Source organism: Ovis canadensis, chromosome 1 (genome assembly GCF_042477335.2).
Source record: "Ovis canadensis isolate MfBH-ARS-UI-01 breed Bighorn chromosome 1, ARS-UI_OviCan_v2, whole genome shotgun sequence".
Taxonomy (NCBI): Eukaryota; Metazoa; Chordata; class Mammalia; order Artiodactyla; family Bovidae; genus Ovis; species Ovis canadensis.
Genome location: NC_091245.1, coordinates 1,151,694 through 1,174,676, shown reverse-complemented (window position 1 = coordinate 1,174,676; position 22,983 = coordinate 1,151,694). Strand labels below are relative to the sequence as shown.

The 22,983-nt window shown below is 54.0% G+C and overlaps 1 protein-coding gene across 2 annotated transcripts in view; it reads left to right on the top strand.

Annotated features, from left to right (window-relative positions):
* Window positions 1–22,144, top strand: part of SEPTIN2 (septin 2) — a 28,766-nt gene extending 6,622 nt beyond the window's left edge. For both annotated transcript variants that reach the window (XM_069583287.1, XM_069583277.1), the window contains exons 2-13: window positions 319–360; window positions 2,141–2,261; window positions 9,811–9,897; window positions 10,571–10,694; window positions 11,549–11,683; window positions 12,233–12,350; window positions 14,324–14,425; window positions 15,044–15,189; window positions 15,657–15,740; window positions 16,559–16,616; window positions 17,932–18,034; window positions 20,382–22,144. In XM_069583287.1, the coding sequence (XP_069439388.1) occupies window positions 352–360; window positions 2,141–2,261; window positions 9,811–9,897; window positions 10,571–10,694; window positions 11,549–11,683; window positions 12,233–12,350; window positions 14,324–14,425; window positions 15,044–15,189; window positions 15,657–15,740; window positions 16,559–16,616; window positions 17,932–18,033 (1,086 nt within the window). In that variant the 5' untranslated portion in view covers window positions 319–351 and the 3' untranslated portion in view covers window position 18,034; window positions 20,382–22,144. The remainder of the gene's footprint in view (window positions 1–318; window positions 361–2,140; window positions 2,262–9,810; window positions 9,898–10,570; window positions 10,695–11,548; window positions 11,684–12,232; window positions 12,351–14,323; window positions 14,426–15,043; window positions 15,190–15,656; window positions 15,741–16,558; window positions 16,617–17,931; window positions 18,035–20,381) is intronic.
* The last annotated feature ends 839 nt before the right edge of the window (window positions 22,145–22,983 follow it).

Genomic DNA, 22,983 nt, shown 5'->3' with positions numbered 1-22,983 from the left:
TTCCAGAGGTTGTGGGACTTTGTCTTTTTTTCCTACTGCATATCTAGTGCCTGATGTATAAGCAGTAGTAAAAAAGGTATTTATTGTTGAGGACATGGAATACATATGTATACATGCATATAAATGGTCACTTTCCATAGCTTAATTTTTTATACCTAACTTATACAATGAGAGGTGAAAATTTCATCATTTCTGGGGAAGTATTTGATGTAATGAGAAGCTGAGTGAAACAAGCTTTTGGCGCCTCGTGTAATTGCATATCAGCTCGTACTGTATTAAATATGTATATGTGTGTGAATGTACTTTTTTTTTTAACAGATTGACGAAACTTCATCAACTTCATTAGTAAAGATGTCTAAGGTAAGAGATCATACTTCATCATGTATCCACAGTATAAGGAGAAAAACTGCTTTGCTTTCAAGCCTTTTACTGTCAAGGTTTATATGAGTCATTGTATAACTGTGTGATTCATTAAGACAGTCCTAGTTTTCCTGTCATCCTAAAAGGTCTGAGGTATCTTTTTCCAGATTTTCAATATGTTTCTAAAAGCATTAATGATGATCTGTTTAGCCTCCTTAGATTATACCTGGCAGACCATTCAAATAATAATTTTTAAATTGTAATAATTTATCATGATGGAATTGATGGGGTTCTCAGACTTGATAAATTGGCTTATGTCAGCTCTTACAAATTAGCCCAGAGCCCTGAAAGAAGTTGATTCTAAAAGACATGCTGAGAAAAGCAGAATTTGTGGTTAAAGTTGCAAGATTATTGTTTCTCTTTGCCTTTTATTTTTAAGTCTTTGGGTGTTTGTTACTGTGATACAGAAACATCATAGTAATTTTCATTTTTTATATAGGCATCAGTATGGATCTTTGATAAGCGGAAAAGAAAATAATAATTAACCATAATTCCGTTATTCAGAATAACCACTTGTACTGCTACTGCTGCTGCTGCTAAGTCACTTCAGTCGTGTCCGACTCTGTGTGACCCCAGAGACGGCAGCCCACCAGGCTTCCCCGTCCCTGGGATTCTCCAGGCAAGAACACTGGAGTGGGTTGCCATTTCCTTCTCCAGTGCATGAAAGTGAAAAGTGAAAGGGAAGTCGCTCAGTCCTATCTGACTCTTAGCAACCCCATGGACTGCCGCCTTCCAGGCTCCTCCGTCCGTAGGATTTTCCAGGCAAGAGTACTGGAGTGGGGTGCCATTGCCTTCTCCAACCACTTGTAACATTGCAACATTTCTGAATATTGTTTTTATATCTGTGTGCACACACGTGAATATGTTAATATATCTCAAAGGAAACACCATTCTAAATCTTGCCTTTTACGTTTAATAAGTCTCTACCGCTGTGCCTTGCTTTACGTCTGATAAGTCTCTACCGCTGTGCCTTGCTTTACGTCTGATAAGTCTCTACCGCTGTGCCTTGCTTTACGTCTGATAAGTCTCTACCGCTGTGCCTTGCTTTACGTCTGATAAGTCTCTACCGCTCTGCCTTGCTTTAGGTCTGATAAGTCTCTGCCGCTGTGCCTTGCTCTCCTGCCGTGGTCAGGAAGCCACAGCCTAGACCCCTCAGTGTTAGCGACCTCGCGGTGCGGCATCCCCTCGTGACAGGCTGTTGAGGGGCTCTCCGAGGGCCTCTCTGTCTTCTTTCTCTCCGTCTGGGGGGTGGGGTTCCCAGCATGGCGCCCCTCGGTGGCCTGCCTCACCCCTGGCTCCACTCTGGGGAGCTGGGCCTGCGCAGGAGACAGGGCTGCTTCCTGCTGCTCCTGAAGCTGCTCTTGAGCTGAGTTTGATGGATGAAACCAGTCAGTTGGGCCTTACTTTGTAAGTTTGACTGACTTTCCTTTCACTCTATAGACAGTTTCTCACGTCAAGATTGAAATGGTGCTGAGATGAGTTAATGCATCTTTGGTGTGTTGCTTAACAGAAATGTTATTTTAGGTCAGCGTGTAGGTATGAAATGATACTGGATTGGTTTTTTAAATGGTGTTAAGCTTTCTGATAGCACTGACTCTTTGGAAGTATTGATTTATGTGTATACTTTTTGATTTGTGAACGCTAATGATATCTATGTTTGTCACAGGTTTAATAATGTGTTAAAAGCAACTAATAAGGTGTTTAATTGTTCTTTTTTTAGCAACAACCAGCTCAGTTTATAAATCCAGAAACTCCTGGATATGTTGGATTTGCAAACCTTCCCAATCAAGTTCACCGAAAGTCAGTGAAAAAAGGTTTTGAATTCACACTGATGGTGGTTGGTAAGAGACTCACTTATGCCCTCGGGTTGTTGAATCTGGGCGCCTCCCTTTCCCACCCTTGGGTGTGACAGTGTGGCCTCCAGAGCCATGGGACTCCTCTGAGGACAGAATCAAACACCTGGAGAATTTGGGGGAAATTCTCTAGAGGATTTTCCTGGAGTGCAAAGGGAAAGCTGCCCTGCCATCCCCTCGTTTGTGTGCAAGGAGAGGGTGTGCTCGCTGTGACAGCCTCTGAGGCCCCCCGCCCCATCGGCCTTTCTGGTCCCTCCCCCACAGGGCAGGGCTTCCCCGGGCAGCCAGTGGGACGTTGCCAAATGAGGACACGTGACCTAGAGAGACTGGCCTGTGCCTCGCTTTCTCTGAAGCAGTCCCTCGGGGGACAGTCAGTACCTTATGGAGAAGTCCACAGGCAAGGCACTGAGGCTCCCATCTCAGAACCGTCCTTGCTCCAGTTAGGCCTGCTGGTGACCACCACTCCTGGCTGACATCACTGTGATCACAGAGAGACCCTCAAGCCGTAAGGACCCACCTTAGATACTCCCCAACTTCAAACCCAGAGAGTCCATGAGATGATGAATGTCTGGTTGGTTTAGCCTTCCGAATTTTACAGTAATTTGTTGTACTTTAAAGGTAACATATATTTTAACTAGAAGTGTTTATTTATTTAATACTCATAAAAATAACTCTATACTTTTTGTGGTAGATCTATTTTAAACAAGGGACAGTCCTTACTACGCACATATTTTTAAATGAGTGCGTACAGTCCTTTGAAGTCGAGTGCTTACCTGAAATTTCTTCCCGTTACATCAGATGCATTTTATCATGGATTATGGCATGCATATCAGGTTTTAGTGTATCCAGAGCAAAGTGAAGTTGATGAACAGTTAGTTCTCCTTACTGTATCACTTTGTATTACAGTCTCGATAGCTGCAGAATTCTCCCCAAATGCTAAGATGCCCTTGGAAAACCTTGATGGGGTGGTCACGCAGGAATGGGACAAGCAGTTGTTTCCTAGGATAAACAGTTCACAGATCTGAGATGGAGAAAGAAGTGTGGGACCCTGGGCCCGGAGAAGTGGCTAGCGACGCGTTTGAGGAGCGTGATTACATGACGCTGGTGATCGCGCAGACTCGGGTCTCTATCGGGAGAGAGATGCGGCGCAGCCCAGGACATGGGTCCGTTGCTTCGCTCAAGTCAGGCCGTCACTTGTATTTCCGGCCCTGGTGGAATAACTCGGGTTGACAGACTTTCTGCAAAGGGTCAGACAGTGAGTATTGAAGGCACCGTGAGCCTCACAGCTTTTGGTGAAGCTGTTTAGCTTGCGAGCTAGTGGGCTGGATTTCCCGGAGCACTGTAGTTTGCTGAATCCTGAAATGACTATACCAGACCAGTCCTCCTGGTGTGAATAACCAGATGGCTGGGCAAGATGCATGAAACAGCCCTTTTAAGACTTTGAACAGGAATGCAGTACTTGGATCCTTGAGAGAAGGAAAAAATTATATGAACTGTAAAGCTATCCCAACTTGCTGCCAGCCGCCTGCCCTTCCCCAGGGAGGAGTGAACCAGAGCAAGTGGTCTTGGCTGAGGAAGACCACAGTTCAGAGGCTGAGGCCCCAGCAGAGTTCTGGAGACAAGGCCACCTCCCTTCGCCTCTGCGGGTTTCCCTCTCACCTGGGGCTGCAGGTGGTCCGCATGCGGGTAGAGGGTGGGGAGCTTCCAGGAAGTCCGGTAGAACACAGCCACCAGGAAGGAGCGGAGCAGAGCTGGAGGCTGCCTGGAGGGGCGTCAGGAGGCAGTGGAGTCCAGCCAACCAGGGGCAAGAGCGCCTGCGACGCTGAGCAGAGCCCTCGCGTGGGAGCAGGGATAAACTCACGTAAAGGCTGGTCTACACCCTCCCTATAAAAACTTCTAAATGAACCTTAAAAGGATCAAGTTTATTTACAAATGATCCAGCTACTTGCCAGGACAAAGCCTACGACTTATTAAAGGACGTCAGTGTCTGGACATGTGCAGCGTAGCGCACAGTGCTGAGCATCCGGCAGAAAGCTGTTGGGTCTGCAGACAAGGGAGAAGAAAGCAGCCTGTAAGCAGGAGGGAGACCGAGCAGTGGGAGTAGATCCAGAAAAGAAGAAAATGGAACTTGTGAAGATTAAAGTAGATGCAGCACCTGAGATGAAAAATTCTCTGATGGGCTTAACAGATTATTCACTGCAGAAGAAAGGGGATAATGGAAAGCATCCAGAGAACCAGGAAGGATAAATATAAAAGTGCACCAGGACCCAGGACCAGAAGGTGAAAACCACTGATGAATGGGACGATCTCACAGGCAGCCAGAAAAGAGAAGAGCAGCACACACAGAGGGCCAGAGGCAGGAAGGGTCACTGACAGCTCATCGGGACTGACGGAGACCCTGCAGAGGACGGCTTGAAGTTCTTAACAGCCGAGAGTTCTGTGCTCCATCAAAAATCACCCTGAAAAACAGAAGTTGGAAAGAGAAGATAAAGACATTTTCTTGTAAGTTAGTGGAAAGAGTTGATGAGTATCAGACTACACCATAAGAGAGATGAAATTTTCAGGTTGGCGGAGGAGGGGGAGCGCTGGGAATGGCAGGTGGGGTTGGTAAGTAAGATGTTTCTTTCAGGGAATCCATAGTGTGAAACGTGCACGGGTCAGGTGAGCAGGATCACACAGCGTCAGGGGGTGGATAAAGGCGTGTGGCTGTGAGCTTTCATGATGGGTGAGGTGACAGAAAGTGCTCGAAAGGGAGACGCTGAGTTGCCCGTGCACGCTGTGAACCTCAGAGCAGCCGCTGGGAAAATGAAGATCTGGCTGGCAGCCAGTAGGTTTGTTAAAACAGAATGTAAACAAGTATTTAGTCCAAAAGAGAGTGGAGAAAGATGAAAGCGTAGATGAGATGAGAAGCAGGGCGGCGTCCGGGGGTGTGAGCGCAGCCCGGCTGGTGTGTGCACGTGGACGGCGGTCCCGCGGTGCCAGGAAGGCCCTTCTGTGCAGAAACCAGCGAGACGTAAAGGAGCGGGGCCTCATCACGACGCCCCAATCGTAAGAAAGCTGAGGTGCTTTCATTCCTGTCAGAGCAGACTCTACGTCTGCCCCCGAGGAATGCCAAACGTGAGGAACGTCATATCCTAGCGAGAAAGGGGTCTGTTCAGAGCGGCACCATCTTAAATATGCCTGATGCAGGATCTGAGGCGAGAGATACTAACAAGAGTTTCCAGCACTCCTCACAGTAGCTGAGGAAGCAAGCAGAAAGTCAGTCGTGTGGAATGTTTAAATTAATACCATCAAACTGTGGCGCCGCTGCCAGGACTGCTGAACAGCTGCAGGGCAGACATCCTGTGAACGCACGTGGAGCGTTCAGCAGAGACGCTCTCCGAGGAGAGTGCCAGGCCAAGCGCTGCCCTGTTACAGGTGGCTGGAGACGCAGACTGACCCCCTCGGGAGCGTAGACGTGACACCTTAGTGCGGTGGTCGCGAGTCCTGCGCTGTGACATCGCTTGCTGCACTCAGTTCCAGCGTGATGCGGTGTCTGCGTGTTCTTCAGCAGGCGTCACGCTGTGCGGCCGTGCAGCTTGTGAGGAAGCGGGCCCGCTCAGAGCCTTCGTCTACCGCACATTGAAACAGTAGCAAAAACCGCCTCCGTCTACACGTGAACTGGTTGAGAAAAGTACCACACCAGACGAGCCCCTGAGCCCGAGGTGGGAAAGTGGGCCTCGGCAGGGTGTAGCCTGCGCGTTGCTGTGAGCAGGGGTGCTGCCTGGCGGCGGCCTATGGCAAACAGCTAGCTGGGTGCCGTGGGGGTGCTCCTTGGGCTGGTTCTGCTGGCTGGACTTGGCTTCTCATCACCTGTAAGAAAGTGTGAGGTTTGTATTATGTGGAAATTGTCCCCTAATATATCCGTTGTGTTGGAACAGATTGTCAGTTTCAAAGCAAATGTCATATAGCAAGACTGACTGTACTTCCTAAACAAAGGGGGTTTTATTGCAGGAATGCATGGTTTAATATGGGACAGCAGTCACTGGTTCTGAAGGAGAAATACCTGTAGTTAGCAGCACTCTCACTGATAAAAAACTGAGAGAAGGAAGTAAACTCTCCTTAATTACAAATGATGTACTTGTGTATATTAAAATCATCAGAAAACTACACAGCTACTAGATCAGAATAGCAAGGGTGCAGGCTCCCAGTGAGTGTATAAAAACCAGCTTTATTTCTTATGTTACCAACAAGTAGTTTAAAAACAAACTTAAAGATATAATGTCAAAGGCAATTACATTAATAAAATCTTCTTAAGAGACAGTACCATTTACAGTAATATAAGAGGTACATACTGCTGCTGCTGCTAAGTCACTTCAGTCGCGTCCGACTGTGCGAGCCCATAGATGGCAGCCCACCAGGCTCCCCCGTCCCTGGGATTCTCTAGGTAAGAACACTGGAGTGGGTTGCCATTTCCTCCTCCAACATGCTGCTTAGGGATAACTTAACAAAATGCTAACGTGTGCAGGACCTGCACTGCCAATGTGAAGCGCTGCCAGGAAAACCAGGGGAAGGCTGAGGAAGGGTGAACCCTCACCCCTGCCCTGGTGCGCTGGGCTCTGTGGGTGTCCACCCTCCCCAGATGGGTCCGTAGAGTCAGTGCAGTCCCAGCCAAAATTGCAGGGGCTTTTGACAACAGGAATTAACCATTTGATTCTAAAATGCAGTTGTAAATGCAGAGGGCCCAGGATATGACAGCAACAGTCTGATTTCCCGCACCCACACAGTATGTAAGGCAGGTGTAGAGGCGCTCAGCTCACGGTGGACAGAGGCACCCAGGAGATCTGGCATGGGCACAGGTCAGTCTTCACAAACAGTGCTGAAACAACTGAATGATTGGCAGAGAGTGAAGTCCAACTTCTGCTTCATACTGAGCATCACCTGTTCACTCAACCAGTTGTTGACCTAGTTGGAAAGCTATAAAAAGTTTATGACTTTGGAGTAGCAGATTGCTTAGGACATGAGGAACACTGATCACAAAAGGAAATGATACATTGTGCTTCATTCAAGATTTGCTTTCCTCAAAAGGCAGTGATAGGAAAGTGGGCCACAGGCCAAGAAAGCGCTTGTAGCGTTTGTGACACAGGACTCCTATCTGGAATATGGAAGACCTCCGCAGGCTCAGTGAGAAGACGAGTGACCCGGTTACAAAGAGTCAAAAGGTGTGGACAGACGCTTCACAGGAATAAGCAGATGGCTGGCAAACGCACGAGGGTGTCGTCTCCTCGGGGCACAGTAAAGCGCCCCTAAAACCACAACCGGGTGGTCCCGCGCACCCCTCAGATGGCTGCTGCGCTGGGCAGGGGGTGGAGCAGCGGGAGCCACCTCACTGCGGGCGCGGTGCTCAGGCGTGGGCTTTCTTCACGGCCGCACGCTCCCAGGTGTGTGCCCAGGAGGAATGATGGCACATTGCAGCCTGGGTGAGTGCTTGGGTCCGCCTCACTGGACACAGGCAGGCGTCGGCCCAGCACCACACGGGTTGTATCCGCTCGCGGAACGTTGCTCGACAGTGCAGAGAGATGGGCTACCAGTAGGGGCGGCGGCAACAAGCAGCCTCCGGAGCCGAGCGTGTGCTGCGTGAGAGCTGGAGAGCACAGTGCGTCCTGTGCTTTGCGTTCAGATGTGTTGGTGGCGATGGATTCACGCTGGCCCACGCCTTGTGTGTGTGTCTTGTCTGCCCATCGCCAGGTACCTGTTAGGGAAACTCTCAGAGGAGATGGAGATGATAGTGCAGAACAGAGCAGGGCTGGGTGTGCTCAGAGGTCAGCCCGGGGTGGCCTCGTCTGCTGAGCTAATGAGCAGGTTGTGGATGTCACCCCAAAGTGATTCCCAGGGAAACAGTCACTTACACCCTTAAAGCTGAGACTCATGGTTCAGAGTCGGGCACCTCTGCCCAGACGCCTTTGCTGAGCTGTCTTCGGGCCTGGGTCCGATTTCAGCTGGATTACTCAGAGCTGTCACCACTCTGTTGGTAACAGGGTGGCTTTGTTTGTCCGTCACCTCCCCTGCTGGACTGCAGAGCCCCACGGGGGCAGGGACTCGCCGTTGTGTCCCCATCTGCGCCTGGGCAGGCGCTCGGAGAGGGCTTGGCGAACTGGTCAGGGCCCCTGCACCTGCAGTGAAGGAGCATCACTGGACAGTTTATTAAAAGTGTAACTTATGCGAGAGCACGCATTTGGTCATATTCTTATGCTCTCATATTTGGAAAGGCTCAATATGTGATTCTGGTTTTGCCCCTTTAATGTTACTTCTCATCTATGAAAACGGCACTCTAGTTAAAGTACAGTCCGAATTATGTGTCTGCCAATTTCAGATTCAATTTTGTGTTCTTGATATTCCCAGAGGTAATTTTCAGATCAGATGTGTGCTCCTTCCCTGACTCTGCAGGACATAACAGAGAGGGGGTGGAGCTGAGGTGCCCAGGGCCGGTCAGACCAACACGTACAAAACTGAGCCTTAGGTGACGGCCTCCGGCCAAGTGGTGGGGTCTGGCTGTTCTTCCTTGGAATATACATTTCAATTTCTTGGTGTTCTACATCTTCTTTGAAGTTAAGTTTCAAATATTCAGAATACGTAGTTAGTGGTTGAAGAGGAATTTTTTTAATTCTTTTAATTAAATTTATTTTAATTGAAGGCTACTTTACAATATTGAAGAGCAGTTTCTAACTCACTAACTGCTTGGGGGAACATGTGCTGCCTGCCCTGCCCGTGGTGGCCACCAGCAGGGGGTGTGGTGCTGTGAGTGAAACAGGAAGGGGGAGGGGGCCTGCTCCCACCTTGCTGGCCGGCTGGTCACGTGAGTCTTGGGTGTCCCTGCATCCCCGCCCTGCCCCCACAGCTCGGGAAGCTGGGTTCCTTTGACACTGTTGTGTCTGTTCAGCTTTCTGAAATGTGCTAAGTCTAAAGGTTAACAGAGCCCATACCTAAAAATCTGTGCATTCTGTTTATCAAAAAATAAGGAGCCACTTCAAGTCCATTCCACATATTTGGCAAAAGGTCAGATGGAGTTGGGTTTCCCTTGTAGCTCAGTCAGTAAAGAATCTGCCTGCAATGCAGGAGACTCTGGTTTGATTCCTGTGTCAGGAAGATCCCCCAGAGAAGGAAATGGCAACCCACTCCAGTATTCTTGTCTGGAAAATCCCATGGACAGAGGAGCCTGGAAGACTGCAGCCCATGGCGGGTCTCAGGGGTCGGATACAACTGAGCGACTAAACCACCACATACGGAATTATGGTCTTATGATTTCTCAGATTTCTCTGGATTCCAACTGAGGCCTTGCTCTGGACAGCAGCCCGAGCGTGCAGGCTAGTGACCTCAGAGCCCCTGTTCCCATCAGTGGGACCAGGGCGGTTGTGCCAAATCCATTGTGGTCACACGGGATGCAGAGAAGGATGTTTGTGAGGTGCTTAGTCCAGGGCCAGGCCTCACGTCAGCACTCAGCGGGCTTGACTGTGTCGCACAGGTAACATCATGACATCACATTCCTTTTCATTTCAAGGTGAATCGGGGCTCGGAAAATCGACGCTCATCAACAGCCTGTTTCTGACCGACCTCTACCCAGAAAGAGTTATCCCGGGAGCAGCAGGTACAGGAGGTCCCGCGCTGCAGTGGCAGCTCAGCGAGGTTGGGGCTGCGGAGCGCAGCCAGGGGCCTGGGCCTCGGCCCTGCTGCTCTGTGTGACTCTGGACGCAACAGCTGTCGGGCAGGGGAAGGGGCGCTGCACCTGGCATGCTTGCATGGCCTGTGGCCTGTCTTTCCCACACTTGATTTCTTTGTCTACAGGGTGTGATAGTTCCTGCCTGTATTACGTGTTTGATGAGGATCAAGTGAAAATGGTTGCTCATGAAAAAGCCTGCATACCGAGAAAGTTTCTGTGGGCATGGGTGTCATCTGACCCCTTTCCCTTGGGTGTGTGTGTCCAGCACTGACCACTGGGCTTTGTGAGGCTGCTGAGTCGGCTGTGAATCCATCAGCCTGGGCCCTGGGCCCCCACAGTAGGGCTGCAGTCCCTGGGCAGTCTTTAAATGAGTCATTCATTGCTCTTCCTGTCCCAGGAAGAGAAGTTGCAGTCTTCAATGTTGACTTTTTTTTCCTCACTACAGCCCTTTAATCTCAGCTACAATGTTTCTCTTGCTGTCCCTGGGATCCTTTTTACACAATCTTCATGTTACCTTCTGAGAACTGTCCTTAAAGAGAAATAGCTACTTCTGAGTCACTTGTTTAATAACAGGAAAGTAACAAGGTTGCTTCTGTTTTAGAGAAAATTGAAAGAACTGTCCAGATTGAGGCTTCCACTGTTGAGATTGAAGAGCGCGGGGTGAAGCTGCGTCTGACTGTGGTGGACACCCCGGGCTACGGGGACGCCATCAACTGCAGGGACTGGTGCGTCCCCAGGGCCCTCGGTGATGCGGCTGTGCCCCTGCCAAGCGTGTCTCCATGTGCTTCAGTCCGTCGTGTCACTCACGATCGCTGGGTCTGGGGTAGCTGTGTGTGACAGAATAAGGCGATTTAAACCATTCTCATCATAGCGTTTTTAATGAGGAATTTCCCAAGGAATGAGTATTTTCTCTTAAGAGCATTCTAGTGAGATCTGATATCACAAAGCCAGCCAAACAGCAAATGCTAACATCAATAAAGCACCTTGATTTGGACCATGGCTAGTGAACGAGATATTATAGGAGTCTTTCTCCTTTGCATATTCAAGAAGATGAGATCTCTGAAGAGACTTGCTGCTTATTGGCGAGTTTGCACAGTGAGGAAGTGAGGAGGTGGACTGTGAGGGCAGTCTGGGCTGTGCCCCCTGGAGGGAGCACCGCTTTCACTGTACAGCCTCTCTCGGTCCTAATCCTGCAAACCCAAGGCAGCAGCTTTCCAGCACTGACGGGGAGAGGGCGGGAGGGGCAGGGGGCCTCCCTCATCTCTCTGCTCCTCCTGGGGTTCCTCCCTGGCTCCTGCCGTCGCTGCTGCAGCCCGTCTGCGGGAGTCCTGCTCCCACTCCCCCCGGCTCCCGGCTGTCTCTTGTCAGCCAGCGCAGGCTCTGTAACCTATCGCATCCGGGCGTAGAGGAGATGATTCTTGGCGCAGTTTCCAAAAGCCACTGTGTTGCCAAACCTAGGAGTTGGCTTTCCGTTTCCATCCTGCAGTTGGGTTATTAAGTCACATCTGCTAGAGGGGCGGGGGCTAGAGAAACGTGTTTGTCTTCGTATCCCGTGATGGTTGCTGTTTGTGTCTCTCAGCTTTAAAACCATCATCTGCTACATCGACGAGCAGTTCGAGCGGTACCTGCACGACGAGAGCGGCCTCAACAGGCGGCACATCGTGGACAACAGGGTGCACTGCTGCTTCTACTTCATCTCCCCCTTCGGGCACGGGTGAGCGCCCGCGCGCGCGGCCCCCGCACCTGCGTGAGCGCCCGCGCAGCCCCCGCCCGCCCGCGCGGCACCGCCCTGCGTGAGCGCCCGCGCAGCCCCCGCGCCCGCGCAGCCCCTGCCCTGCGTGAGCGCCCGCGCAGCCCCCGCCCCCGCGCCCGCGCAGCCCCTGCCCTGCGTGAGCGCCCGCGCAGCCCCCGCGCCCGCGCAGCCCCCGCCCGCCCGCGCGGCACCGCCCTGCGTGAGCGCCCGCGCAGCCCCCGCCCGCCCGCGCGGCACCGCCCTGCGTGAGCGCCCGCGCAGCCCCCGCCCGCCCGCGCGGCACCGCCCTGCGTGAGCGCCCGCGCAGCCCCCGCCCTGCGTGAGCGCCCGCGCAGCCCCCGCCCTGCGTGAGCGCCCGCGCAGCCCCCGCCCTGCGTGAGCGCCCGCGCAGCCCCCGCCCTGCGTGAGCGCCCGCGCAGCCCCCGCGCCCGCGCAGCCCCCGCCCGCGCGCGCCGCTGTGAGAAGGGAGGCGGTCCTGAGAAACACGCTTCCCTTAAACATGACTTTCAGACTGAAGCCGTTGGATGTCGCGTTCATGAAGGCGATCCACAACAAGGTGAATATTGTGCCTGTCATCGCGAAAGCCGACACGCTCACCCTGAAGGAGAGGGAGCGCCTGAAGAAAAGGGTGCGTGCTGGGCTCCCGGGGCGGGCCTGGGAGCGCCCGAGCAGGCCTCCAGGGGGCGGGCCTGGGCCTGGGCGGGGAGGGGGCACCCAGCAGGCCTCCTGGTCGGGGAGGGGCGGCGGGCGGCCACCGAGCAGGCCTCCCTGGTGCTGGTGCTGCTAGCGTCAGCGCGCGTCTGTCTCATGGTCGTGTAAGCTTAGGAGGAAATGGATGTGCGCTGTACTTTGAAAGAGTGTGTTTTTCCTCAGATGAGTTGGTATCTTGTCTGCCTCTCTGGAGCCTGGGTGTGGGCCTCCCCCGCACCCCGGGCCGGCTCTGGACCATTGCCGTGTTTAGGGTAGCCATCTTCTGAGGCCCTCGCCCCGTCGCTGGTCCGAGTCTCTTCTAGGCGCTTGAACCCCGTTGGTGTTTCCCGGGTTTTAGAGCCTTGCTGCTCCATTGCGTTTTTTACCGCCTCATAGTTGCGCCTGTATTTTTAGACGCTGATTATCGTGTTGTAAAAGATTTCGCCTGCTGACGTTTCTGTTCTTGTGTTTCTCCTGATGTCTTCTGTCAGCCTTCTCCTTTATTGTCTTAAATGCTGCCAGTTTTTTTAGAAAACACGCAGGCCCTTGGAAGAGCACCTGAGAACTTAGGCACTTTTGTCCCTGACAGTAAACAGTTGAGCAGCTCACACTTAAGGGGACTTCACCTTAATAGGAGATATATTTCAGACATGCAGTGGAGAGAGCTGTCAGGGTTAGAATGCTCTATATCCATCTCTGATGATGTGTACAGAGCTCATAGGTCTTGATCTCAGAGTCTGAAGTGAAATGGAATCTTGGGCCTTTCCAGTCCCCTCTTACCTGGCTTTTCTCCTGTGCCTGTCCACACGCTCCTTTCCTTGTCTACAGACGTCTGTCCCCAGACCTCTGTCCGCCCCTCCCTCCCTGTCAAAACGATCCCATGGTTCTTGTCGTCACCCAGACTGAGCTCGCACGGCTAGTGTTGATTTATCACTTTCTTCTCTCTTCCAATTCTGGGTGGCCTAGTTACCAACTTTGCTCTGTCCTCATCCCCAGCGAAAGCCTTGTCTTGTGGGGCAGGGGACAGAGCAGCTTCCGGCTCCCTGCTCAGCTTCTCCATCTCAGCAGGGAGGGAGTGAGCCATCCTGAGCAGGTCAAGGCCAGCTTGCTGAGGCCAGGATGCAGGGAGGCCTTTTCTTAGCTCGTGACCGGGTGTGGGCCTTTGACCACGTGAGGCCCTAGTCACGCTAAGGAGGAACAAGCTTGGGAGCAGGTTGGAGCCGCGCTGCTTCCTGCTGCCTTGGCCTGTGCTCTGTCTTCCGTTCAGAGCCCAGATTCTAGCGTGAAGGTGAGCAGAGGGCCAGCCTGCCCCAGACCTGGTGGATGCCCAGCACGTGCGAGGGCTTGGGGGCTAGGTTTCTGGTAGACTGACGGGTGAATGCATGCTACCTTCCACTCCAGCCCAGTTTTTTTCCTCTAGGCAACTCTGCCACTTGGTTCAGTACTCTTGGCCTGTTAGATGAAATCGAGACCCTCGATCCCTTCCTGACACTGGGGACTTGCCCGCTTGTCAGCCCCAGTCACACTCGGCCCTGCCTCCCAGCCCTCCTGGATTCTTTGTTGCCCTCCGGCCACTGGCAGGTGTCCCCCTGGCCCCTCCTGGCCGTGCCGAGCGGCCCCTTGCCGGGCTGCTTGCGTGCGGCGCCCTCTGCGCTGCTCGGGGACGGCTGTCAGTCCGCGGCCTCGGCAGGGCGGGGGACTGCATTCCTGTTGTTGTTCTGACCGGAGGACCCCTCAGAGTGCACGCCAGGCTTTCGAGTGGTTCGTAAGATCATTTGAAAATGGTTTTAATCAGTAGGATTCTTTGTTGACATCTGGATAGCTCCGGCAAATTTCTCATACGGGCTGTTAACTGTGACTGGAACAGTACGCAGTTTGCTACAGTTGCTCCTGGTGTGGTCGCCCTTTCAGATTCTGGATGAAATTGAGGAACACAGCATCAAGATCTATCACTTGCCCGACGCAGAGTCCGACGAAGACGAGGACTTCAAAGAGCAGACGAGGCTTCTTAAGGTGGGCGCTGGGTCTCCAGATGTACAGGGTCGGCCCCTCTTACCTTCCTGTGGTGGCTGCTAGTTAGCCGCTAAGTCGTGTCTGACTCTTTTGTGACCCCTTGGACTGTAGCCCACCAGACTCCTCAGTCCCTGGGATTTCCCAGACAAGAACACTGGAGTGGGTTGCCGCTTCCTTCTCCGGGGATCTTCCTGACCCCGGGGTTGAACCCAGGTCTCCTGCACTGACGGGCGGGTTCTTCACCTCCAGTGCTACCCGGGAAGCCCCACTTCCTGCAGTCAGTACATTTAACCTGGAAAGAGCTGGCGGAGGGCCAGGTTTCTGGAGGCTTGACCTCTGGGCTTGCCCAGGCAGGCTCAGTTACACTAGTGGTTTGGCTCTCGGCGTGCTTCGGCATAGCTGTCACCCGAGGCTTAGAACCCTTCCTGAAGGCTGAGCTCCGTACACCTGTCCCCCGTGGAGACAGCCGCCCCTTGTAAGTGGCCTGTGTGCCTTCGGCTTTGCAGTGAGCCCTGCGGGTGGCGGCAGCGTGCGTGTTCTCTGCTCACGTCCCTGTGTTTGCAGTGAAAGCTGGGGTTCCCCGTGTGGAGCCAGGCTACCCCGTGTGTCTCCTTCTAGGCCAGCATCCCTTTCTCTGTGGTTGGATCCAATCAGCTGATTGAAGCCAAAGGCAAGAAGGTCAGAGGCCGCCTGTACCCCTGGGGCGTCGTGGAGGTGGAGAACCCAGAGCACAATGACTTTCTGAAGCTGAGGACGATGCTCATGTGAGTGCCGTCTGTTCCCCGTGGTGGCGCCTGGGGGGAGAGCGGGACTTCCAAGCGGGGGTTCCCTGAGCCCCTGAAGCGGGCGGTCCAGCTCAGTGTGGAGGCCTGCCCGCTTCTGACTACCGCAGACTGGCCTCTCCTGCCGGGGCCTGTGCTCCACCTCAGGCTTGGACACCCTGATGGTTTTCTTCGCGGGTAACCGTGACAGGCTCCCTCTGGTATAAAGGTTAAGCTTGCGGAGTCACGAGCGTCTGAACTGCATGTTCTCATAAGTCCCTTCAGAGGAGTGTGCTCTGGTTTAGGCAGCGCTCACCTCGGTGGCGCGCCCTCTGACTGTGGGCGGTGGTCTCCTGTGGGAGGTGCCCCGGGGTCTCGTTCCTGGCGTGTGCCGCGTGTGCATGACCAGGTGTCCCCCTGCGAGCGGCAGGCGCGTGCCGCCCAACGCCGGTGCGTCTCTTGTCTTGCAGCACTCACATGCAGGATCTCCAGGAGGTGACCCAGGACCTGCACTATGAGAACTTCCGGTCCGAGAGGCTCAAGAGAGGCGGCAGGTCATTGCCCAAGCTGTGCTGTCCCCTCTGCTCCCGTGCCCAGCTCAGCTGGCCGCCAGCATCGCCGTCTGGTGTCCTGCCCAGAGCTATCTCCACATACTTGTTGCTAGTTTAATCGCTCATGGGGCCGGGTGTGTTTTTGATCTGCTTTGCCTGTTGAAAGGCGTCTCTAATCATTTATATCAAGAACAGTTCTAGTAGAAAGGCCACGGGCTTGTGTTGAATCCTTTTTCCATAGAAGGTCCTTTGTACCCATGTATGAGGTGCACTTTGGAGATTACTTTAAGGTGGTGTTAATTTGGGGACCAGACGTTAAGAACGGATTTAGAGGCAGTGAGAGCATGTTGTCCGCGGACCGTCAGGCCGTGGTGCCGTGCAGCAGCCGTGCGGGGCTGCGTCTGCAGGCTCAGAGGCCTCCACGCCCGCTCCTCGGCCTGGATGCTTACAGCGCGTTCCTTCCACAGTGTGACGGCTGTAGTCTTTGTTCAGAACTTACCTTAGAAACCTACTCTTGAGATAAAATCTGCTGTTTTTGGGGTGAAGTTGGTAGTGTTCCACCCACCCACCCCCCCCAGCTTAGAGTAAGAAAAATGTCTTGAATTTTCCATTTTGTGTTTTCTTTTTGACCGTTTTTTCTTTTCTTACTCATTCATGTTGTTAGTCCGAAAAAGTTAGTCTGTATGATTTCCAATAGATTTTCCTCAGAAATTGTGTTTCTGAGAAGTTGTAAAGTGAAATTTTACTTTGGGTATCTCTCATCAGAAACGACCAGCCGTATTTGTCATAATATTATACTTGTGATTTCTTTCCACTCTTAGGAAAGTGGAAAATGAGGACATGAATAAAGACCAGATACTGCTGGAGAAGGAAGCTGAGGTAAGTCGAAAAGTATTGTAGTTTCTAATGTTCAATAGCAATTTAATGGGAAAAGTTGGAAATAGAGTTTAGTAACATGGCTGATTTGTATAAGGTTTAAAAAACAGCAGTTTTCATACACACAGACAGTGAAAATATAACGACAGAAGTTGTCACTCACCGTCATTAAGAAAAATTTAGGGAATACGCATGACTGACACGGGGGGTGGAGCTAGAGAAAGCTGCCCCGAGAAGTGTGCTGAGTCGGAGCCGACAGGAAGCTCCAGGGGGCAGGGGGCGGGCGAGGACCGCGGCTTCTAGCGAGGCGTAGTCCCTGCAGAGCCTGCCTGCCGGGTGCCCCAGGGCCCCTGACGGGGCGGCCGCCTGCCCTGGAGACCCCGGGTGGAGGCGCAGGGCGCCCGTGAGGGGATGGGGGGACGGCCCCCACGGGAGCGGCCGGGCCTCGGGCCCCTCGGGGACAGTCCCCGAGGGAGCGGCCGGGCCTCGGGCCCCTCGGGGACGGTCACCATGGGATTCGGGCCCCTCGGGGACGGTCACCATGGGATTCGGGCCCCTCGGGGACGGTCACCATGGGATTCGGGCCCCTCGGGGACGGTCACCATGGGATTCGGGCCCCTCGGGGACGGTCACCCCGGGATTCGGGCCCCTCGGGGACGGTCACCCCGGGCCTCGGGCCGCTCGGGGACGGTCACCCCGGGATTCGGGCCCCTCGGGGACGGTCACCCCGGGATTCGGGCCCCTCGGGGACGGTCACCCCGGGATTCGGGCCCCTCGGGGACGGTCACCCCGGGATTCGGGCCCCTCGGGGACGGTCACCCCGGGATTCGGGCCCCTCGGGGACAGTCCCCGAGGGAGCGGCCGGGCCTCGGGCCCCTCAGGGACGGTCACCATGGGATTCGGGCCCCTCGGGGACGGTCCCCGTGGGAGCGGCCGGGCCTCGGGCCCCTCAGGGACGGTCACCATGGGATTCGGGCCCCTCGGGGACGGTCCCCGTGGGAGCGGCCGGGCCTCGGGCCCCTCAGGGACGGTCACCATGGGATTCGGGCCCCTCGGGGACGGTCCCCTCGGGGGGGGGGCAGCAGCTGTTTCTAGCCTTTGTAGGTCAAACGCTCTCGTGCTGTCTTTCGTTTCCTATTTCTCCCGTTTCTTGGTCTTTTTCATTTTTCATTTGAATTGCCTTCTCTTGTGTGCTTGGTGTTCTGTTGAGACCTTGGGTCTCTCACTGGCTGGTCAGAGGCGGCGCGAGTTGGCTCGTGGGGCTGCAATCGAGGCCCCATGAGGGCCCGAGGCTCACGTGCCCCGCTCGCACCCACAGCTCCGCCGCATGCAGGAGATGATTGCGCGGATGCAGGCGCAGATGCAGCTGCAGCTGCAGGGAGGCGACGGTGACGGCGGGGTCCATGGGCACCACGTGTGAGGTAAGACCCGGCCCGGGGAGCGGCCGCGGCCGCTGAGGGAGGGTGGCTCCCGGGAGGCCACGGCTTCCCACGCCCCATCTAGTGGAGAGCAGCCATGTTTTCTCACCCTGGAAGCGTGGTCAGCAGCTGGAGTGGGAAGCCGAGCTGGTCCTTCCTGTGTAGGGAAGAAGGCCGCTCTTCCCTCCTGTGTTTCCTCCCACCTGGGACACCTCATTCCTGCTCCCAGATGCATGCAGGTCCCCACGCCTGCCGCCTGGCGCTCACATCCGACCCCGCAGCATGGGGCTCAATCCCAGACTGAGCACCAGTCTGCCCCCACTTTAGATGCCAGTCACAAGTTGAGGTTGTCAACTGCCCTCAGACGGACTGGCAAGAGGTTAAAGGTTCCCACGCCACCCACACCCCTACAGGAAAATGTCCGACTTCCTAGATCACATTTATTAAGGGTAAAATTCAGTATACAGATGACAAGACCTACAGGGTGAGGCCTGAAACGAGTGCAGAGCTTCTGTCCCCGAGGAGCTGGGTCTCACCTTCCCGGTAGCGGTGGATTCACCCCCGAGAACTCTCCAGACTCCTACTTTAGAGATTTAATATCTCAACAGTAGGAGAAAATTGTATACTAAAGTAGCTTTTGTTGGTCATACAATTTGAAATTTATTAAGGCTCAAAGTATCTTTACAAAGAGAATTTTTTCCAGTGAAAGCTTTCCCGTGTTTCTTGCTAAGCCGCATGGACCACTAGTGAGAAAGCAGGAAGCACCGGGAGCCAAGCACCCCCCTCCTGTGAGCCACTGGGCGGCAGTGGCGCGCTTGCTGCTGGGGCCGGGAGGCGTGGCAGCGCAGTTTGCAGCTCCCGTGTGAGGCCCTGACAGACCCAGCTTGGCTCTCCTCCAGGATCTGCTCTCGGAGGGGTACCCGGGTTTATTAGCAGTTTTCACTCGAATCTGTTGAGGAATGGGACGACTCTGCTCTTGTTTCTTGGCCAGAAATCTCTTGATCCTAAAAGTCTTATGAGAAGACATGGTGAGGAGCAAACCCAACCGCATGTAGGGTAGTGGAAGAAGGAGCCAGAGGGGACTTCATGCAATTGGCACAGCTCAGGCAGAGCAGAAGTAGAGGTGGGCTGAGGGGTCCCCTCGAGGGAGGCTGCCGGCCTGGCCCCTCACCGCAGCTCCGCCCTGACCGCTCGTCCTCCGTGGCTCCGGGGGTCTAGCCGGGCTGTGCGGCCTCTCCGCAGTGCCCTCTCCCTGCCCCTTGGACAGGGGACGCTTAGAGCTGTCCAGGCAGTGGCTAACTAGCTCCAAGAGGAGGGAGCAGAAGGTAAAGTCAGAGCCCGGAGGAGGAGTGGGGTTGGGGTGGAGGCCGGCCCACTTCCTGGAGGAGCTGCCCGGGGCGAGACAGTGTGCGCCAGCCCAGGTCTGGGGAGAAGCCAGGATTTGGGCAGAGGGTCTCCAGTGTGGTTAAGGGGCCTGGGACTGTAGCAGCGTCACTTACGTACTGTGACGACGTGACTCACGTCTGTGACGACGTGAGCAGTTGCAGGCTGAGCTACCACATTGCAGGACTCGTGAGACAGAAGGTGAGGGGCCCTGAGGTTGGGCACCTGTCAGAGGTCTCCACGACACACAGCTGATGAAGGACCTGGGCAGGGCCAGGTTGGGGGTGCTGGTCACCAAATAAAGCCCTTGCCCTTGGTGGCTTATTGGGAGAGGTTTTAGTTGTGAAATCGCTGCACAGAAGGACACAAGGAGGCAGGAGGTACAAGCACGCACTTCTAGAGGGAGCATCCAGGGGACCCACCCCGGTCAGGGGTGACTGCTTCTCCTTGGTCGTCGTGTTGGAACCTTGGGAAGGTCCCAGGGGCCTCTCTGAGTGGGTGTGGAGGCCCCGCTTCAGCAGGGAGGACGCTGGCGCTGTGGTCTCACCCTTGGCAGCTGGTGGACCTTCCGACGCTGGGGGCGGTGCTCCCTGGGCAGGTGTGCGCCTGCCGGGAGGCGGTGGGAGGGAGAGGGGCCCCGGAGCGCCAGGGCTGCCCTGGGGCGGGAGGGAGCCATGGCTGTTGGCTCACTTCTCTGTCCTGCCGCTCCTCTTTCTGAAGCTTTACGGAATTATGAGAATTCCACTTTGGGTACATAAAACCAATACATTTCTGCGTATGTTTCATCCCAGTTTTCAAGAACTTTGTTAATGAGGTTTTGCCTTTAGTAGACACTGTGGTCCTTGGGGCCCACTGTCTGCTCAACCTTTGCCCTTTTGTTCCTACACAGAAAAATCCTGCTGGTTGTGGTCTGAGTAGTGGGCAGGGCCTCACTCCCACATGAATGTCTTGTGTTTTGTCTTTCCAGGAAACACTTTTCAAGATAACTATTCCGATGAGTAACACAGCTGCGTGTTTTCAAGACTGTTGGGGGGGTGCCTGTCCACATTTCACAGTACCTGTGCCTAAGAATTTAATTTTTTTTAGAACTTTCAATGTTATTTTGTATGAAGTACCTTAACATTTGCATTTCATTGTTATGTTATACTTTATATTTTGTGAAGTGAACTGTCCATTTTCCTTATTCTTCCACTTTAAGTAACCACTAACGCTAGAACTGATTCCCAGGAACCAGTCAGCACGTATAGTTAATAGGGGAATTTTGTCTGACTGGCCTAACCGACTAATCGAGATTTACTTCTAGAACGTTCAGATTTCCGAGAACGTTCCTGTGCGGCAGAGACATGAACACAGAAGGATGAGCTGCCTGGGTGCCGGGCCGCCTCTCCCCGGGCTGCGGCGCCTGCTCCCTGCCTTTACTTTCGTTCAACCACAACGTCCAAAACCAGTTCTGCTGCTATAGCTTCATGCTGTTAATACATCTGCACGTTATCTGTTTACCAAATGAAAAGGTATCTAATTGGATACATGTTTATACTTAAATAGCTTTTTTACAAGCAGGCTGTTAGGGGTGAGTTTTTAAACAAGTCTTTGAATTGTGAGGCCATTTTTTAAACCACTGTGCAGAGGACTCAGCACAAGCCACGTTCTATAGAGTTTGCCACAAAAGCCCTCGAGCGACCGTTTCCACGTCACGGCTGAGACCCCGGCCTATGTGGTGAGAGTCGGTGAGCTCTGTACTCAACTAGATTCAAGCATAACTTCTTACGGGGAGTTAGCAGTTGGTCTGTGCAGAAGCCTGCCGTTGTGGCAGGCTTGGCGTGTTTCCTGTGACTGCGGTGTGGAAGCTGCGTCTGGGCAGCGCCGCCACGGTTCCCAGCGCAGTTCTCCTGGTTTGGCTTCACTTGGACTAATCCCACTCTCAACGGTGTTCAGGCAGATAGCCGTGTGTGGCCTGTCCCATCCGTTTTCAGCCGCCGTGGTTTCCTTCCTGACGTGTTAGCACAGACTTGTCCACAGGTGGCTTGAGAGTGAAGGCGCTCTCAGACTTGCCCTGTGGGCTGGCTGGCGGCGCCACCGTGGGTGCCGCACCGGCCGGTTCCTTGCCCCGCGGTTGATCGGTCCCCAGAAGTGCCACATGGAAGGAGACTGGAGGGAGTGGCTGCTGGCTCAGCGTTCTCATCCCACTGGAGCACGGGGGCTGACGTGGAGAAGCGCTGCGCTGCAGGGCCGAGGCCGCCCAGGAAGGAAGGGAGATGGTGGCAGCATTAGCCAGGTGCGCTGCGCAGCGAAGGCCGTCTGGTGTTCTCCCGACTGCCCTTCGCTGCTGCCTGCCTGGGAGCGGTCAAGAGCTGTAGGTTTGGGTGCAGTGTACAGGTTTTATTTACCAAGAAGTGTTCCATTTTGGCATTTATCAGCTACGCTAGTAAAAGCTGTTTTTTAAAAGGGGGTGGGGTGGCAGTACTTCAAAGTGGTAGACGGTATAAGCCCAGTAAGTCCAGTGCCAGCTGCCACCTAATGGATGCGTGGGTGTGGGTGGACCTACTTTCAAATTCCCTTCTGTTTTGCTGCTCCAATCTAAATACTTTTGCTAATAGATAATTGCTCTTTAGTTACTAAGAGATAAAACTTTACCTATAAAAATGTATTTTGAAAACTTATTTTACACAGCAATTTTGTATCCGCTGAAACTAACCTTTCACCAATAAAGCACTATTGTTTAGATATTAAGTGAGTAGTTCTCATTCTTTGCTCTTTACAAGGTAAAGGTGTAAGATCTCAGAAACACTCAGAGAAAGTTCTGCATTTCCTGTGTATAAAAAATGGGGAGGAAGTATTCGCATGAACATCAGTACAGAACAGCTCTGTACTGGTGATCCCAGCTGGAAAGGAGGAGCCACGAAGCCTGGAAAGAAAGGATTTACAGGGGAACTGATAAAAAGGAGCTCTAATGAGAGCTCGATGTCTGCCCTCCGGGTAGAAAACGTGACAGAAGCAAGGTCTCATTCACGGTAGGGACAGCCACTGACCAGGAGGAATGCTGGAAACCTGATCTGGGGGTGGCATCCGGACCCCTGGCCCCTCCGCCCAGGACCGCCTGGGCCCCTTTTCTTCTGTAGTTCTCTCCAGGCCCGTCCCTCCCTCGGTGTTCCAGCTTATGCTCTGCAGCCTCTACTGGGTCCCCCGCCGCTCTGACCAGGGTCTCCCTGCGTGGCCTCCCTGGCAGTGTGCTCCTGTCGGGGTTCTGTGCCTCGGAGGGGACGGGTGCGGGGTTCTGCGCTGAGGGCCGGTTAGAGAAAAAACCCGGCGGAAACAACGGAGGCAAGAGTGCCCTTCCGAGGCAGCCCCGCGGAAAGCGGATACTCCTCCTACTTGTGTGAGATGTGCCCGGAGGCCAACCAACCAGGATTCTCCAGGATGGTTCGGGACTTACTTCCTAGATAGCCGCGCGGGGGCGCTCCTGGCCTGCCCGCGGGGACCGCGGCGGGGGCAGGACCGGGGCAAGTTGAGCCGGATTTCCAAGAATGCACAGGAGCTCACTCAACTGCTCGAAGAAGGGGCGTGTGCTC